Source organism: Moschus berezovskii, chromosome 2, assembly GCF_049115385.1.
Source record: "Moschus berezovskii isolate FMDL1 chromosome 2, NW_MosBer_1.0, whole genome shotgun sequence".
Lineage (NCBI taxonomy): Eukaryota > Metazoa > Chordata > Mammalia > Artiodactyla > Moschidae > Moschus > Moschus berezovskii.
The window spans coordinates 9,379,492-9,396,764 of NC_142461.1; the positions used below are offsets into that span (position 1 = coordinate 9,379,492).

The 17,273-nt window shown below is 50.7% G+C and overlaps 1 protein-coding gene across 1 annotated transcript; it reads left to right on the forward strand.

Annotated features, from left to right (window-relative positions):
* Positions 1 to 445: 445 nt before the first annotated feature.
* CATSPER4 (cation channel sperm associated 4) lies at positions 446 to 16,775 on the forward strand. Its single transcript, XM_088843745.1, has 11 exons — positions 446 to 578; positions 706 to 780; positions 1,231 to 1,374; positions 4,487 to 4,588; positions 11,768 to 11,865; positions 12,033 to 12,153; positions 12,368 to 12,501; positions 13,765 to 13,936; positions 14,702 to 14,913; positions 15,232 to 15,397; positions 16,128 to 16,775. Exons 1-11 carry the CDS (start codon positions 507 to 509, stop codon positions 16,173 to 16,175), a joined length of 1,344 nt encoding a protein of 447 aa, XP_088699871.1. The 5' UTR covers positions 446 to 506; the 3' UTR covers positions 16,176 to 16,775.
* The last annotated feature ends 498 nt before the right edge of the window (positions 16,776 to 17,273 follow it).

Sequence of the window (17,273 nt, forward strand, 5' to 3'; positions counted from 1 at the left end):
CCAGGGGGGAACAGGTGAGAAACAGAGGCCAACCTTTTCCTCTACAGATGGGGAAACATACCTCCCATGGAAAGGTGGGCTGGAGAGCAGCCCTGGAGACTGGGGTGGTGGGATGGGGTAGCCGGTGGGCAGGGATGCAGGATGAAGTCTGCTCGGAGGAGGACCCCAGAATGAAACACCTTTCTCCTCTTCTCTCTCCTTGGCTGGGTCTCACCTCCAGCTCCTGGACGCAGAGCAGGGACCTGCCCCTGTGTCTCCATCCAGGCTGCACAAGAGACCTGACCTGCCCTCACCAGCCTCCGACTTGTGACCTCCCCGGTGTGCTTGGCCTCCTCTGCCGCACACCCAGGGGAGTCAGTGGGAGGAGCTTCTCTTGCTATAGGCGTTCCTTGGTGGAATGCGGACAGCTGGGGGGTCACAGAGGCCTCTGTGATCTCACCGCGGGGGGTGGGCAGGCATGCTTGGAGTGACATTTCTTTGAGGAGTGAGGGGGGAGACTGAGCAATATGGCAGATAACCAAAGGAGCTGGTGGCAGCAGTGGACTGACAGCACCTACATCAAACCCTTGAACCGCTTGGTAGGCGGCCCCTGCCTGTCTGCACTGCCCAAGCTGGGCATCCTGGGGTGGGATGGGGCATGAGAGGACTGGACTGGGTCTGGAGGGGCACGGGCTGCCCTGATGGGCCCTCTCCTCACCCTTGCAGAGGGCTGCTCAAGAGCCCTACCTGCGGCCAGAGGAGCAAGTGCTCATCAACCGCCGAGACATCACCAGCAGAAAGGTAAGGCTGAGGCTGGGCGTGCAGCCTGTTGGGGGCTGGCAGCCATCCTCACCCCCACTGTGACCCCTCTGCCCTCAGGATAACTGCCCCTTCTGCTTCTAAACGTCCAAGTAGGGATCCCTGCAGTGACCCACTCCCCAACTATGATATGTTAGTAACCGCCTGGCTGTGACCCTCACAGGAGTCCCTCTATAATGAGAGCCACTCCCCAGCAGAGACCCCCAAAAGAGTCTCCCTTGCAATGACCCCAACAAAGACCACCCCCAGGAGTGACCCGCTTTTAGTGACTGAGTAGTGACCTCTACACTGATGCCCCCGATTCCATGATCCCTTCTCAGGCAACTTCCCGCAAAAATGGCCGCCATGGGTCCCTATTCACAGAGCAAACTTCCAGGCAGAGGCCTCCTATGGTGACACCTGCCTAAAGGAAGGTCCCCCGTCCTCTCCCAGGATGCCTGGGACATGCAGGAGTTCATCACGCGCATGTATGTCAAGCAGCTTCTCCAACACCCGGCCTCCAAGGTGCTGCTGGCCGTGCTGCTGGTGGTCAACGCCATCACCATCGCTCTCCGCACCAACTCCATGCTTGGCCAGGTGGGACTCCAGCCTGACCCCTGCTCTCACTCATCTCACAGGGGCCGGGGCAAGGCACCTCCCTGGGCCTCAGACTCCTCATCTTTTCATGATGGTTGGATTGGATGCTTTTCAAGGGCCTGTCAGCACTGAGATCAAGGAAGACTTCGTGGTGGAGGGGGCCCAGCTTTGAGAAATGCATTGGATTTGCAGAGGAAGGACAGGAGAAAAATGGTGTGAGCAGAGGAAGGCCAGTGGGTGTCTTGTGGGGAAGGGTATCCCATTTTAATCAATAATCACTGAGCGAGAATCACTCTGCACCAGAGACTGTGCTCTGTGCCAGGTATGAATAGGACAGACCAAGCTCTGTCTCAGACACAACAAACATGTCACTGCAAATGCCTGGGTGTCACAGAGTGTGTGGAAGCTCAAAGGAGGCATTGACCTAATCTTGGGGTCAGGAGGGCTTCCTGGAGAAAGGGACATTTAAGTGGAGAATAAAGAATGAGTAGGTGTTGGCCAGGCAAAAGGAGGTGGAGAAGAATGTTTTGGGCAGAAGAAACAGCATGGAAGTGAGCCCTGGGTATCCAACTTGCAGTCCACTATGACTTGGGTCTTACCCTTGAGGTTTTAATTTCTTACAAGGAGTCTACCACATATGCAAATTGTCCTATTGAAAGCCAGTGTTTTTAAAATGTTCCTGTGTGGTGACTGGTAAGTTCAGAGAGGTGGTCAACAGCCAGATCACACAGCATCTTCAAGTTATATTAAGGAGGATGTCTTTGGAAGTTCAGTTCAGTCGCTCAGTCGTGTCCGACTCTCTGCGACCCCATGAACCGCAAGCCAGGGTTTATTTTTTAATTATCATTGATTTACAGTGTTGTGTTAATTTCTGCTGTACAGCAGTGATTCAGTTATGTATGCATATATATTCATTTTTATATTCTTTTCCATTGTGGTTTGTCATCGGATATTAATAGAGTCCCCTCTGCTACACAGTAGGACCTTGATGTTTATCCAGGCAAGCCAGGGTTTAAAGTATGGCAATGTGAGAGTGACTGGAATCCAGGGAGCTTGTTGCCGACTCTCAAGGAATGGATGAGGTTGCCTGGGAGAGAGTGCCGAGTGAGAAGGGGACCAAGACAGAGCTCTCTGAGAAAAGCCTCTAAGTAAAGGGCAGAAAATAGAAGAGGAGATGCAAAAGGGTAGTAAGCAGGAGCAGCCAGCGGAGTGGGAGGATCCCCTGGAGAGTACATCACCAAGGGAACAAGCGCAGAGTCCGACGTGCCCAGGACATGAGGCCAGAAAAGGACTCTGAAACATCCCTTGGATCTTGCCCTTGTGACTTTGACAGGAGCTAACTCTGATGTGGTGGAGGCAGAAACCCACTTGCCAGGGTTTGCAGAGTGAGTGACTGGAGGGCAGATCAAAACCCATCAATGGATCATGAACAATTCAGAATGCAGGTAGCGGCATTTTGATGTAGAATGAAACAAAATGAAAAAGAATGATGTAGAAACTGTGGTGGGGAAGAGAGAGGGAGGGGAGGAGCCAGAGGGAGAGGAAGCATTGTGGAGTAAAATGCATATTTCTCTGAGTCCAAGTCAAAAATGCTAAAAGAGCCTGGTAGAGGATATGTGCCGTGAAGCTCAGATCCTAGAGACCTGTGAATGCCAGGCTAGTTTTGTACTTCACCCTGCAGGCCATAGCGAGTCATGGAAGGTTTGTGGGTAAAGAATGCAGGTCTGATTTAACCACGGATGCTCATGACTTGGAAAAGGCAGGGCAACTGTTCAGGAAGCTCTTTCAATAAATAGTAAGGAGAGGCTATTGCCGCCCGTGACCAATGGGGTAGAGCTGAAGGGAAAGACAGAGGGAAGGAAAAAGCCTTTCCTTGCTTTAGGTAGACACCGCTGGCCCGTGATGCCCTTTGGGAATTTGGAATGGGCTGGGAGCCCATAAACTTCAGCTCGCATCTGAACTTAAGAAGCTCTGCCCAGGGAGTTCTCTGGTGGTCCAGTGGTTAAGACTCCATGCTTCCACTGCAGGGGGCATGGGTTCAATCCCTGGTCAGGGAAGTAAGATCCCACATGCTGTGCTGCATGGCTGAGAGGGAAAAAAGAAGAAACTCTGTCCAGCCTCGCGCTGGCTGGTGGATGGAGCTGGTGGCAAGGTGTGGGGAGCAGGAGGCTTGAAGCCCTGAGTCTGTGGGCCACGGACGTAAAGCAAAGAGGGAGTCGGGTGACTTTAGTAACTGGCAAAGTGGAGTCAGGGGGCTGGGGGCTGTTCATGCAACAAACAACCGCAGTGTCACAGCTTAACAGGAGATGGCCTGACAGTGAGTTGTTTTAAACAGAATTCAGAATCATGGAATCATCCATCCATCAATCCATCCACCCCGGAAGCACATCTTGGACCCATGAGTAGGGGGATACTCAGGAGTTTGGTCAGGCCAAGCCTGGGGATGTGGGAGCTGGTGCAGCCGGAGTGGTGGAGACAACCAAAGAAGCAAGCATGTGACTTAGTGTCCTCCATCTCAAGGGCCAGATCTTTGCTTCCCAATCCTGGAGTCTGTCCTGCCTTTCTCCACCTCCCTTTTCCTGCTCTAGAGTTGATGGACAAAGGTTTGTAGTCAGACAACAATCTTTATCACTAACTGTTTGACCTTGGGCACCTGTCTGATTCCTCATGTGCAACATAGGAATAAAACCTACTCTGCAGGGGACGCTAAGGGTCGGACACGACTGAGCGACTTCACTTTCACTTTACACTTTCACACATTGGAGAAGGAAATGGCAACCCACTCCAGTGTTCTTGCCTGGAGAATCCCAGGGACGGGGGAGCCTGGTGGGCTTCCATCTATGGGGTCACACAGAGTCGGACACGACTGAAGTGACTTAGCAGCAGCAGCAGGATGATGGTTATGGTAACATGAAATAAGTTTGTGGTCTTAAGAATGGTGCCTGGCACGTACGTGAAAGGGTTACTCTAAAGGGTGCTACAAAGATGCTGAGGCTGAAAAGCAGTAAGAATCTGGGCCTCCCCTTCCCTACAGACATCCTCTGTCCCTGGTCTTGCCAAGGCCCCGCTCCGCTGACCTTTCTGCCCTTCTTTTTCTCTGTCTTCCATGTAGAAACACTATGAGTTGTTCTCTACCATAGATGACATTGTGCTGACCACCCTTATCTGTGAACTTCTTCTCGGCTGGTTAAATGGTTTCTGGATTTTCTGGAAGGTGGGATCCTGGGCCCTCCCCGCCATCACCTCTACCCCTCCTTAGGGTTGGCACCCCGTCCTGTCCCCACCACTGTGCACCTGGCCCTGAAACCTGGGAGTGTGTGTGTGAGTGCACGTGTATGTTCATGTGCGTGCATGAAGAAAGAAAGACCGACTTCTGAGATGTCTGTGATGTGGCCGGAAGTAATTTGTACTGGAAGTGCAGCCTTCCTGGGTCCCTGTTCCTGATCCAGCTTTCCCTAGTTCTGTGCTCTTGGGAAAACCTTGAATTCCTTATCAGAGAAATGCAACTGAGAGTATCCACCTTAATTTACCCCTGGGTTAGGAAGATCCCCTAGAGGAGGGCATAGCAACCCATTCCAGTATTCTTGCCTGGAGAATCCCATGGACAGAGGAGCCTGGTAGGCTACAGTCCATAGGGTTGCAAAGAGTCAGACACGACTGAAGTAACTTAGCACACACACACACCTTAATTTACAGGGTTCAAGAGCAGAGGGGTCAGCAGAGATTTTCTGTAAAGGGTGTTGACCTTAAAAATAATTAAGTCGTTATTTTACCAGCAAAGCAGAATGGGGGGTTTATTTGGGAATAGAAGAGGATTTGCAATTCAGGGCTAGCAAGCTATAACAAAAGCCACAGCAAGTCCAAAAATGGAGAGGAACGTTATTTTATGGAGAAAAAGGAGGCAGTTAGGAGAGGTTGATTTGAACCAAAATCTGCTGGAGAAAAGTGAGAGTGCAGGGTGAAATGGTCTTATTAGCTGAGTTGTTGGAATATTAGATTTCTTGCAGGAGATGCTATGTACCTCTTTTCCCGTGGGGCCTGTAATTGATGATTCTTTCCCAGTTGGTGATTATTCTGTTGAGTCTGTAATTGACAATTCTTCCTGTAATCCACTAGTAATCTAGTGGTATTGCACGAGCGCCCCCTTTTGTCCATCCAATTGCATTGCAGGGAGGTTTCCCTATGATTTTCTCAAGGGCCAGGTAAATATTATTTTTGTGGGCCATATAGTCTCTGTTGCAGACACTCATCTCTGCTGTAAGAGCACAAAGCAGCCATAGACAGTATATAGACAAATGAGCATGGCTGTTTTCCAGATAAATTTTATTTGTGGATACTGACATTTGAACTTTAAATTTTACATGTCACAAAGTATTATTTTCCTTTTGATTTCCCCCTAACCATTTAAAAATATAAAAATATTCTAAACCCATGGGTCTTAAAAAAAAGAGGCTGCTGGTCATATTTGGCCTTGAGTTTGCTGACTCCTATTTGGGAGAGTATCAAAAAGATATCTGGGTAGGAACAGATCTTAACATTACGTAAAATGAAACAAAGACTCAAATTCTTTGTTGAAATAGGACTTCTAGAGTTAAAAGATTTCTGGAGTCAAGAGATTTATCTTGCCTTTGGGCATGTGCAAGAAGAGGCTTTAAAAAAATTACTCATCAAATCTTTATACCTTCTTAAAAAGGAAGCATCATTTAAATACCATTATCAGGACAACCAAATAGAATTACAAGCTTTCCAGGGCTTAGAAGTGTCACTTCATAGAATACAGAATGTAGAACCTAGAACAATATTTCTAAAGTATGGATGTCTTAAAGCCTGCTTTGTGAGAACAACACTTGGGAGGATGTTTATTAACAGAAAATAGAATAGGATGGTGCATATTTATTTGTCTCCATGGTGGAGGGGAGAATCAGTTCAGTTCAGTTCAGTCGCTCAGTCGTGTCCGACTCTTTGCGACCCCATGAATCACAGCACGCCAGGCCTCCCTGTCCATCACCAACTCCTGGAGTTCACTCAAACTCATGTCCATCGAGTCGGTGATGCCATCCAGCCATCTCATTCTCTGTCGTCCCCGTCTCCTCCCGCCCCCAATCCCTCCTAGCATCAGACTCTTTTCCAGTGAGTCAGCTCGTCGCATGAAGTGGCCAAAGTATTGGAGTTTCAGCTTTAGCATCAGTCCTTCCAATGAACACCCAGGATTGATCTCCTTTAGAATGGACTGGTTGGATCTCCTTGCAGTCCAAGGGACTCTCAAGAGTCTTCTCCAGCGCCACAGTTCAAAAGCATCAATCCTTCGGTGATCAGGTTTCTTCACAGTCCAACTCTCATATCCATACATGACCACGGGAAAAACCATAGCCTTGACTAGACGGACCTTGGTTGGCAAAGTAATGTCTCTGCTTTTTAATATGCTATCTAGGTTGGTCATAACTTTCCTTCCAAGGAGTAAGTGTCTTTTAATTTCCTGGCTGCAATCAGCATCCACAATGATTTTGGAGCCCCCAAAAATAAAGTCTGACACTGTTTCCAGTGTTTCCCCATCTATTTCCCATGAAGTGATGGGACCAGATGCCATGATCTTCGTTTTCTGAATGTTGAGCTTCCAGCCAAACTTTTCACTCTCCTCTTTCACTTTCATCAAGAGGCTTTTGAGTTCCTCTTCACTTTCTGCCATAAGGGTGGTGTCATCTGCATATCTGAGGTTATTGATATTTCTCCCGGCAATCTTGATTCCAGCTGGTGCTTCTTCCAGCCCAGTGTTCCTCATGATGGAGGGGAGAATAGGTACCATGATTTTGTGAATATTTCAATGTACTGCTCTTCAGGATACAGGCAGATATTTGTTCCCTAAGAGAGAGCATTTCTTATGTGAAAGTAGTCCTGAGATTTCTTTTGTTGCCCATAGAAATTGTTCAGAGGCTAGATAAGAAATTCAGGCAAGGCTTTGTTGGAGCCTCTGTGGTGGCAGTGGGGAGTGAGAACAAGTAACAGTTTCCTTTGCTCATCTCTCCCCGATTCCTTGTATGAAGTGAGGGTAGTGGTGTGACCAGGGGTCGGACTGGAGGTGTGGTTTAGGTGGTTTGCCTGCCCTTTTGGTGGTGTTGTGTGCAGGAGGCATCTGCAAGTACTGCTTTTGCTTACTGCTTTTGACCCCTTGCATTTGCTCCCAACCCCCTGCTTTTGCTCCATGCTCTTCAGAAATGGCAGTTGGGCTGTTTGGTCTTTTTGTATCTTGTTGTCCATAATTTGCCCCAACTGCTCATGCAGGCAGTTATTTTTAGCCTCTTATAGTTTATTTGTATTTTGTTGCTTGAGGAAATTTGTCCAGGTGCAAGCATTGCAGCAAAGGGTCCCAGATGCCAACCTGTCTCATTTGCAGCAGCAGTTAGGAGGGCCTGCACTTTCAAGGCTAAACTCTAGCGTTTCATTAGCACACAAGAATGGGAGCAATTTTGTGTTCCTCCCAGTCACTCTGCTTATCTCCTCAAGGACAAGATTTCTCAACCTTGGCACTGTTGACATAATTGGCCTAGATAATTCTTCATTGGGAGGGGACTGTCCTGTGCATTGTAGAATATTTAGCAGCATTCTTGGCCTCTACCCGTTCGATGCCATGAGCATCTTCCTATCTGTGACAATCAAGGATATCTCCAGACACTGCCAAATGTCCTCTGGAAGGAAAAACCGCCCTCCAGAACTAATGGCTGAAAACGAATGTCCGAAGCCCTAACTTTTATCTGGGGCCAGCCTCCCAGTGCCAAAAGCCAGGGCTTGTTAGAGACCCTCTGCTATCTTCTTCTCCACCCCCAGCCCCTCTCCTGGTCCCAGTGTACAAGGACTGCTCCCCACTTAATGGGTGGATGGAAAGGGAGAAGGCAGGGGAGGGAGGAAAATCTGCAAGTTAATATCTCAAATATTACCCAGCCATATGGGGATCCCCAAAGTTTTGCCCCCCAGTGCCCCCTTTTCTACAGCGCTCATGTGGCTCCTGTCTCCTTCTTACCTCTACAGTCTACTAATTACTGTTTTGCTGCTGCTGCTGCTAAGTCACTGCAGTCATGTCCAACTCTGCGTGACCCCAGAGACGGCAGCCCACCAGGCTCCCGCGTCCCTGGGATTCTCCAGGCAAGAACACTGGAGTGGGTTGCCATTTCCTTCTCCAATGCATGAAAGTGAAAAGTGAAAGTGAAGTCGCTCAGTGGTGTCTGACTCTTAGCGATCCCATGGACTGCAGCCTACCAGGCTCCTCCGTCCATGGGATTTTCCAGGCAAGAGTACTGGAGTGGGGTGCCATCGCCTTCTCCAATTACTGTTTTACCACCTAAGTATTTCTCAATTTTCTTGCCACCTCTGCAGCTCTGGTACCCCACCTAGTTCCTGTCTTGTCTTCTCTCACCAGGGTGTTGCTATGGCTTCCAGTGTACCCCACCTGCCATCAAAATAGTTTTCCCAAAGCCCAAGACAGAGTACCCTTAAACATTCCAGTGGCTCCCAATCGTTTATAGGATCAGGTCTAAATGCCTCATTGTGATACTGACCAGGGTTCTTGGCCTTCTCCAATCAGTAGAAACTGACTAGAGGCCAGACAAGAGATTCAGGCAAGGCTTTTTAGGGCCCCTGCTGCAGTAGAGAAGGAAATGGCAACCCACTGCAGTGTTCTTGCCTGGAGAATCCCAGGGACGCGGGAGCCCGGTGGGCTGCCTATGGGGTCGCACAGAGTCGGACGCGACTGAAGTGACTAAGCAGCAGCTGCAGTAGAGGGGAGGAGAACAAGTAACAGGTTGTTTTGTTGCCTCAATCCCTGACCTGTGAGGCAAGGTTGTTCCTTACATGGGGTGGGGTAGGGGTGTGTCTGGGGTCAGACTGGAGGGGTGTCTTAGGTGGTTTGCCCACCCCTTAGGTAGTGTTGTGTGCAGGGGGCATGTGCAATACCCTGATTTTGCTCCCAAAATCCTATTTTTGCTCCTGGATCTTTAGAAGTGGCGATTGAAGTTTTTGGTCTTTTTGTATCGTTTGTCCAGCATCTGTCCGGTCTGCACACGCACTTAGTTTTCATCCCATCTAGTTTCTTTGTATTTTGTTGCTCGAGCAGAGATCTGTCCAGGTGCAAGCGTTGCAGCACAGCAGCAGAGTGCCGGGCCCCAGCCTGTCTCACTTGTGCTTAAGGCTTTCCGTGAAACGCCTCCTGTCTGCTTTCGCAGCCTGATCACTCCTCGCCTCACCCTCGGGTGTTCCAGCTACATCAAGCTGCTTGTAGTGACGTTCCTAAAGACACACTTACAAGTGTGCACGCGCGCACACACACATATATGCACACACTGCTGTTGCTCACTTTCATGCCTTTGTCCATGCTGACATCTAGTCTATGAAAGCTCCTTACCACTTACTCACTTGCTTTTCTCCTCAGTTCAGTTCAGTTCAGTTCAGTCGCTCAGTCGTGTCCGACTCTCCGCGACCCCATGAATCACAGCACGCCAGGCCTCCCTGTCCATCACCAACTCCCGGAGTTCACTCAAACTCATGTCCACAGAGTCGGTGATGCCATCCAGCCATCTCATTCTCCGTCGTCCCCTTCTCCTCCCGCCCCCAACCTTTCCCAGCATCAGAGTCTTTTCCAGTGAGTCAACTAGTCGCATGAGGTGGCCACAGTATTGCAGCTGCTTTTCTCCTACTTACAGTTTAAGACTCATTCAGATGTCTTCTCTTCCAGGAAGCCTTCCTGTTTCTCCTAAGCTCGGTTAGTTGTTGCCCTGTCTCCCTAACACTGTGTACTCACCTCTCAGTTCAGTTCAGTCACTCAGTCATGTCTGACTCTTTGTGACCCCATGAACTGCAGCATGCCAGGCCTTCCACTCCATCACCAACTCCCGCAGTCTCTCACCAGGAGTTAAAATTTACTGTCTGTCCACCTCCCTCAAAATAGCCTATGAGCTCAGCAGGGCAGAAATCCTGTATCTTCAGGATCTGATGTGAGGTGTGGCACAGAGTAGGAGCTTAATATTGAATGGATACAGGGATGGATCTGTAGACAGACAGCCTTGTGTCTCCTTGTGTACATTTGGGCACCAACACTCTGTGACATACCAGGAGGTCTTGTGTTTATTGGACTGCCCAACAAATTTAAGAACTTTTTTCCCATTAAAGTAATTTTTTCAAAATAAAGTAGTTTTCTTTTTGGAACTTCCCTGGTGGTCCAGTGGGTAAGACTCCACGCTCCCAATGCAGGAAACCCAGGTTCAATCCCTGTTCAGGAAACTAGCTCCCACATGCTGGAACTAAGACCTGTTGCAGGCAAATAATATTTTTTCCAAAAGAAAAAAAAATTGTTTTCTTTTTGAATATTTAATGCAGCTACATATTGGTCAAAACTGTACTGAAAGGAGCATACAAAATTCTTGTTTCTACTCTGTCCCTTCATCCCTGTCCCCTACCCCCACCCTCTTTAGATAAGCTGTGTTATTTATAATCTCTTGTTTATCCTCCTAGTGCTTATTTTGCAATCATAAGCAAATATGTATATATTTTTAGTCCTCCCTTTCCGTACAGTAGCATAGTGTAAATGCTGTTGTGCACTTTACTTTCCTCAGTTAATGGGTCTTTCTTTGTCAGTACATGGAGACCTTTCTCATTGTTCTGTTCTCCATTGAATGAAGGTGTAGTTTAGCCAGTCAGTGTTCTATTATAATTATTGGACATTTTAGTTATTTTCAGCCTTCCACAAATGTCATTTTGTAGTTGTACCAGAGTTTGTGTGGGATGGATTTCTAGAAGTGGGATCACTGGTCAGAGGAAAATGCAGACTGTTCACTAGAGAAAATTTCCCCCGTAGTGGTTGTGCTTGAATTTGTCATACACGTGAGCTTCCTTCCTCCGTCCGTACTCTAAAGGAGTTTGTGCTATGTTGGACACGGGGCTTGCAAATTGTGCCTTTCTTCTACAGTGAGAGTTAGTTCACCTCTGAAGTGGCTACTGAAGCCCTGTTCCTTAGTGTTTTCATTTATTTTCATTTTATTAACTGTAGTGTGTGTCCCACAAAGCTGGAGCATCCAAACACTCTCAGGTCACCTAAGTGCAGGGCAAGGCCTTTGTCAATGGCACACTAGCCAAGGTGGGCGCTCAGATTAGGAACTGGCGTATATGAGGGACTCGATTGTGTGTTCAGACACTGCACTTGGCTGTGACTCGTGTATGAGACAGCGAGCGCGTGGGTGTGTTGTGGCATGTTTGGGGGCGACAGCAGGACCGCAGTGGATGGCACGTGACTGGCCCTGCCCCGAGAGCACCGTGGAGTCCCCCCTCCTGAGGGTGTGGGGAGGGCGGACCCAGGATGAACCCACGGGCTGGGCCTGACAGACCCTGCTGGGGCTGGCCCACCCCCCAGGACGGCTGGAACATCCTCAACTTCCTTATCATCTTTATCTTGCTCCTGGGGTTTTTCATTAATGAACTCAGTGCCGTCGCTATCACCTACACCCTCAGGTAAGCTGGGGACTCGCGGCGAAGAAGGGACCCGTCTGGATCCTGGGAGGGAGGGGAGGGGATTGCTGCAGGTGGGCATCAGCTCTGCCTTTCTGGGCAGGTGGGGCGATGGTGAGGAGGAGGGGTCTGGGAAGGGCCAGGGGCACCCCTGAGAGGCTCTGCCGCAGGGCACTTCGTCTGCTGCACGTGTGCATGGCGGTGGAGCCCCTGGCCCGGATCATTCGCGTCATCCTGCAGTCGGTGCCCGACATGGCCAACATCATGGTCCTCATCCTCTTCTTCATGCTGGTCAGTGCCCTCCCCTGCCCCCAGCCGCCCCCCTTTCCTGAACAGGCCCCTGGGTCACTGGGGATACAGGGTGTCTGGAGCAGAGAGGAGGAGGCTTTGGAGATGAGAGGAGGGGAGGCCCACCTCCCTGTGATTCCCCTGGCAGCTCCTTTGCGTGTCCTGTGTCCCAGGCCCGTGGGTGAAGTCCGGGGTGGGTCTCCCATCTCTCCGGCAGGTGTTCTCCGTGTTTGGGGTCACTCTCTTTGGTGGGTTCGTGCCCATGCATTTCCAGAACATGCAGGTTGCCCTGTATACCCTCTTCATCTGCATCACCCAGGATGGCTGGGTGGACATCTACAGTGACTTTCAGTGAGTGCCCGTGGGGCTTCTGGGCCCCCAGTCCAACTGAGCTAGGCGGGGAGGAGTTGGGGCATCCAGGGGCAAAAACAACTATCTGGGGAGGGAGAAGGGCTCTCAGGTGGGAGTGAGGCTCCAGGGCTTGGGATGAGGGTGGCAGGAGGGAGTGGTGTTTAAGCTGGAGAAAAGCAGACTCCTGGGGCTGGGACCTCTAGCTTTGTAATCTGCTTGAAGCCTTGTCCCTGTGAAACTCCATGTATTCAAAGTCCCGCTGCAGTCTTGTTCGTGGACTACAGTCTCCCTTCATGCTCAGCAGTTGGGCAGCTTGGCCTTGGACCAGGCAGCAGGTCTGTGGTTGCACCTAGGGTCCCAAGGCAGCTCCCAGTCCACACTGGAGCCCACCAGCCTGCCTCGACTCCTGGGAACTTAAGGTCTCATTTTATTCATTTTGAGACCCACTGTCCAAGCTCATGTTTGGCTGCAGAGGGCTGCCTGGGTTCTGTTCTTTACCTCTTTCCATTTAGCCCCAATCCTACTTGTTTCCAGGCCATTTCAGGGGCTGGGTCCCACTGACTGATTTCTTTTTATCTCCCTCGTGTGAGAGTAGAAGCCCAGTTGGTAAAGGGGCTTCTACTCTCATTACCATTGCATTGTAGGCAGTGGACAAGTCATGGAATGTGCAATAAAGGTGGCCTGGGCTTTTGAGCCTTTGCTCCACTGTACTAGCCATGTGACCTTCTGAGCCTCAGTTTCCTCATCTGTCAACTGGAGATCATAATACAATATTTAACCATGTCGTGGGTTGCTCTGAGGATTAGTAGAGACTGGAATTGCGTGCACGCGCACACACATGTGTAGCAAGAGAGCAAAAGCTACCTTTTGGGAAAATATTTTATGGGGGGTTTGCAATAGGTATTAACAGTGGTGGGATTTTTTTTCCTATATATCTTCCCTCTGATTTTTCTATAACAAACCTGAGTTATAATGAGAATGACATGATAAAGAGTACAGCCAATAGATTACATTTGATAATGCTGGTGTATGAATCCTCACCTTGGAGGGCTGGCTTGAGGACGGCCCGCTGTCTGGCAGTACAGCGGGCGCTCATTCAAGAGCCGCTGTGGGGACAGTTAAGAGTCAGGCCTTAGCTCTGCACGCAGCAGCGAGGCGGCAGAAGGCCCAGTAGGCTTTGAGAGAATTTCTCCGTCTCGTAGATGAGGAAACTGAGGCCCAAAGGGCCAGGGAGGTGATAGGGCCCCTGACTGCCATCTCCAGGATGGAGACAGGGGAGTACGGAGTGGAGATTGGGGGCGCCATCTACTTTGCCATCTTCATCACCATCGGTGCCTTCATTGGCATCAACCTGTTGGTCGTCGTGGTGACCACCAATCTGGAGCAAATGATGAAGGCAGAACAGGGGCAACAGCATCAAATAGCCTTCAGTGAGGTGAGTGAGTAGGGAGGGCAGAGGGGGGAAGGGGAGAGTGTATATGAGTGCTAACCTGAGAGTGTGTGTGTGTGTGTGCGTGCGCGTGCTCACACTTGAGGGCCAAAGAAAGCCAAGTCTGAGGCCTGAAGGCAGCAACCCCCGCTTTGAGTGCCAACTCACCAACTGGGGCTTCTGAGGGGTGTGGAGTTCCTTGATATCTTGCTCTGTGACAACTCGAAAGTGAGCAGCTGGGTGACCTTAGGGCATTTAAACCAATCTAAACCTCAATTTCTTCTTCTATAAAATGGAAGTGATAATAATTCTGTTTACTTCATAGAGCTATTATGAGAATTTCATGGGTCAATGAACAGTACTTGACACATATTAGGAACTCGATGAACATTAGCTATAGTATCACTCATCCAGGGGAAGAGCTTCCGAAAGGTGGGGAGTATTGTGTAAAGTGCTGAGGGCTGTGGACTGTGGCCTGAGAGTAGTTAGGGTTTCAGAAGTTTGCTGGGTAGGATTTCTCAGGAGGGAGATGATGGGGGAAGCACTAAGTTGTGAAAAGGGGTGAGAATTTTCAGAGGTGAGGGACAGACTTCTGCATTTCGAGTCGAGCTCCCACAGTAAAGGAGGGAGGCTAAGACTGGTTGGAGCTGAAATGAGGGGCATGAGCACCCTGGCGTCCTGAGACTCGTCCACCCTGAAGTCAAGCAGGAAGGGGCCAGGGGAGGGGGTACCAGCTAAGCTAGCCTTCCCTCTCCGTTCTCCCTTCCCCAGGTAGACAACAAAGAGGGAAATGGGAGCAACAGGCTGCCGCTGGTGCACTGTGCAGTCGCCCGTTCGGAGATGTCTGGCATCCCCCAAGAGCCATTGATGGGGGGCCCCCTGACAAACCTCTCGGAAAGGACATGTGACAACTTTTGCCTGGTGCTTGAGGCGATACAGGAGAACCTGATGCGATACAAGGAGATCCGCGATGAGCTCAACATGTAGGGCGGGTACCGGCGGTACCCTCTGAGTCTCATGAGTCAGGGCTGAGTGGACCCTCAGATTCTTCTGGCCTCACGCCCTCATTGATAATAGGGACCCTGGGACCCAGAACGGTTAAGTGACTTGCCCAGACTCCCCCCAGCCTGTCTGTGCAGGATATATACCTCCTCGTAATCTCACAAGGGGCCTTGAGCCTTGGCCTGGGTCTCTATCAGAGTCAAGGTGGGGAGGGCGCAGGGGGCTGGACCCCAGGGAAGAGATGGAAGGGCCGCCCCCCAACCCCCTCCCTCGGAACGCACTCACCCCTCCACCTTCAGGATAGTGGACGAGGTCCGCTCCATCCGCTTCAACCAGGAGCAGGAGGAGGAGCTGATGCAGAGGCACTTGTCATGGAACATATCCTTGGAGAGCAGGTCCTCCGTGGACATCCGTGAGATGACTCGCGAGCAAGACTTGATCACTGCGCTCGTCAACAGGAAAAAGGTGCAGTTTCTCAGCTTCCCTCTCCCACCCAATCAGTGCTCACCCACCACCTCACCCAGCCCAGCCACCACCCCCTTAGTCAAGGTTTCTGACTCTTTCAAGGTCTGGCCCGCCCCGCTAGACTCCCAGGCACCCCAGCAGTCACTGCCCATCTGGTTAGATTCCAACTTTTCTTGGAGGCCCTGCCCCTCCTGCAGGGCTCCACACACTGAGCCATCTTGGTCTTCAGCGCCCTCAAGCTTCCTCTTGAGGGGACTTGAGTGCCTCAGTTCCTGCTTAGTGGCAGATGCTTAGGTCCACCAGGGGGACATAGGAACCCCTAGGTCTTGTCAGGTATGGAAGAGGAGCAGCCTCCTGAGGGAGGAAAATTCTAGGGAGAAAAAGGCCATGCCCCCCTCCAGGGCATCTTCCTGAACCCGGGATCGAACCCACGTCTCTTGCATCGGCAGGCGGGTTCTTTGCCCCTGGCGCCACCTGGGAAGCCCCATAGAACAAGGCACATTCCCACACGTTTCGTTTCCTTCTCTGCTTCCCATCCCATCTGACCTGGGAGCCCTGTGGGTGTCAATGGCCTGAGAGGAGAGCTCCACGGTCAGAGAGGAGACTAAGAGTTAAGACGGGAAGGACTTCCCCAGGAAGCCTGGATGAGCCGCTGTTGAGCTGGAGGAGGGGAGTAAGGGGGTGTCTGCCATGTCGGGGTGGGGAATTGACAAGACCTCTTGGTTTGCAGGTTCAGGAATCCAGCACAAATGTTAGCAAACACAGGGCCAGCCGCTGAGAGGGCAGTACAGGAGCCAATGTGCATGAGCACACACCCAGCTGCTGCATCTTCCTGCATCGCTAGCATGATGTGGCACAGCCTGGCTCGAGCCCATCCTCTGCCTTACACCTGGGCAGATGCCTGGGGATGGAAGGGGGCAGTATCTCTAGGACTTGGGCCTGTGAACCCCAGGTCCAGAGGAGCACGGATGGAGAAGGATGGTGGATGAGAGTGGGAGCCTTACAGCAAGGATGAGCCCACAAGGGGGTGCTGGCCCAGGCAGCTAGGATTTGCCCTCAGGATGGGCATCCCTGGTGCCCTGCTAGACTAGAACTAGATGGTGTCTAAGTGGGCCCAGGTACCAAGGAGAAAGATGAGGCCGGTGGGGCCAGGTATCATGTATCGACAATAAAGTTTTATGTTGGGATCAGTGTGTCTGACTGGTAGACTTCCAAACCTTTGGGGGCAGTCTTGCCCCCTCAAAAGCCCTTTTGTCGGACGGGAGAGTAACTGACTGTCTCCCAGAGCTTCCAGTCTAGTGGGAGAGAGAATCTACAGCCTGAAAATTTTTGACTTAATGGTAGAGAGATAATTCCTCCCTTAGGGTCCTAAATTTGAGGGGTGAAAGTCTGGTCTTCAGGGTTGAGAGTGCCTCTTTGATGGAAACACCGACCCTCTCTCTCTGTCTGAAGGTATAAAACACTGGTCCTCATTCTGGAGAGCTCTAGTCTCATGGGGTCCCCATTGACCAAGTCATGCAGGTACAGGGAACTCCATCCTGGGTCAATGGAGAATGAAATGTGGGTCCTGGCAGCCTCTCTGGAGGAGAAGAGCAGGAAGCTTCCTGGAAGGCAGCAGGAGGAATTTGAGGGTCAGGTGAATGAAGTCTGGTAGAGAACTTGGGACCTGTGAGACCTCTTTGGGACCTTCACAGTAAGACCATTGAGAGCAACAGCAGGTCCCTGAGCTAGGCAATGCAGTCTCACAAAGCTGTGGCTGAGGTGGACACTATGAAGAGCTGCCTTGATGGATTCTCATTCTTGGGCAAGTCACCAGGCCTCATTTTGCCCATCGGTGCAATCAGGAGAGGATAAGATTGAACGCCAGCTCTAAAAT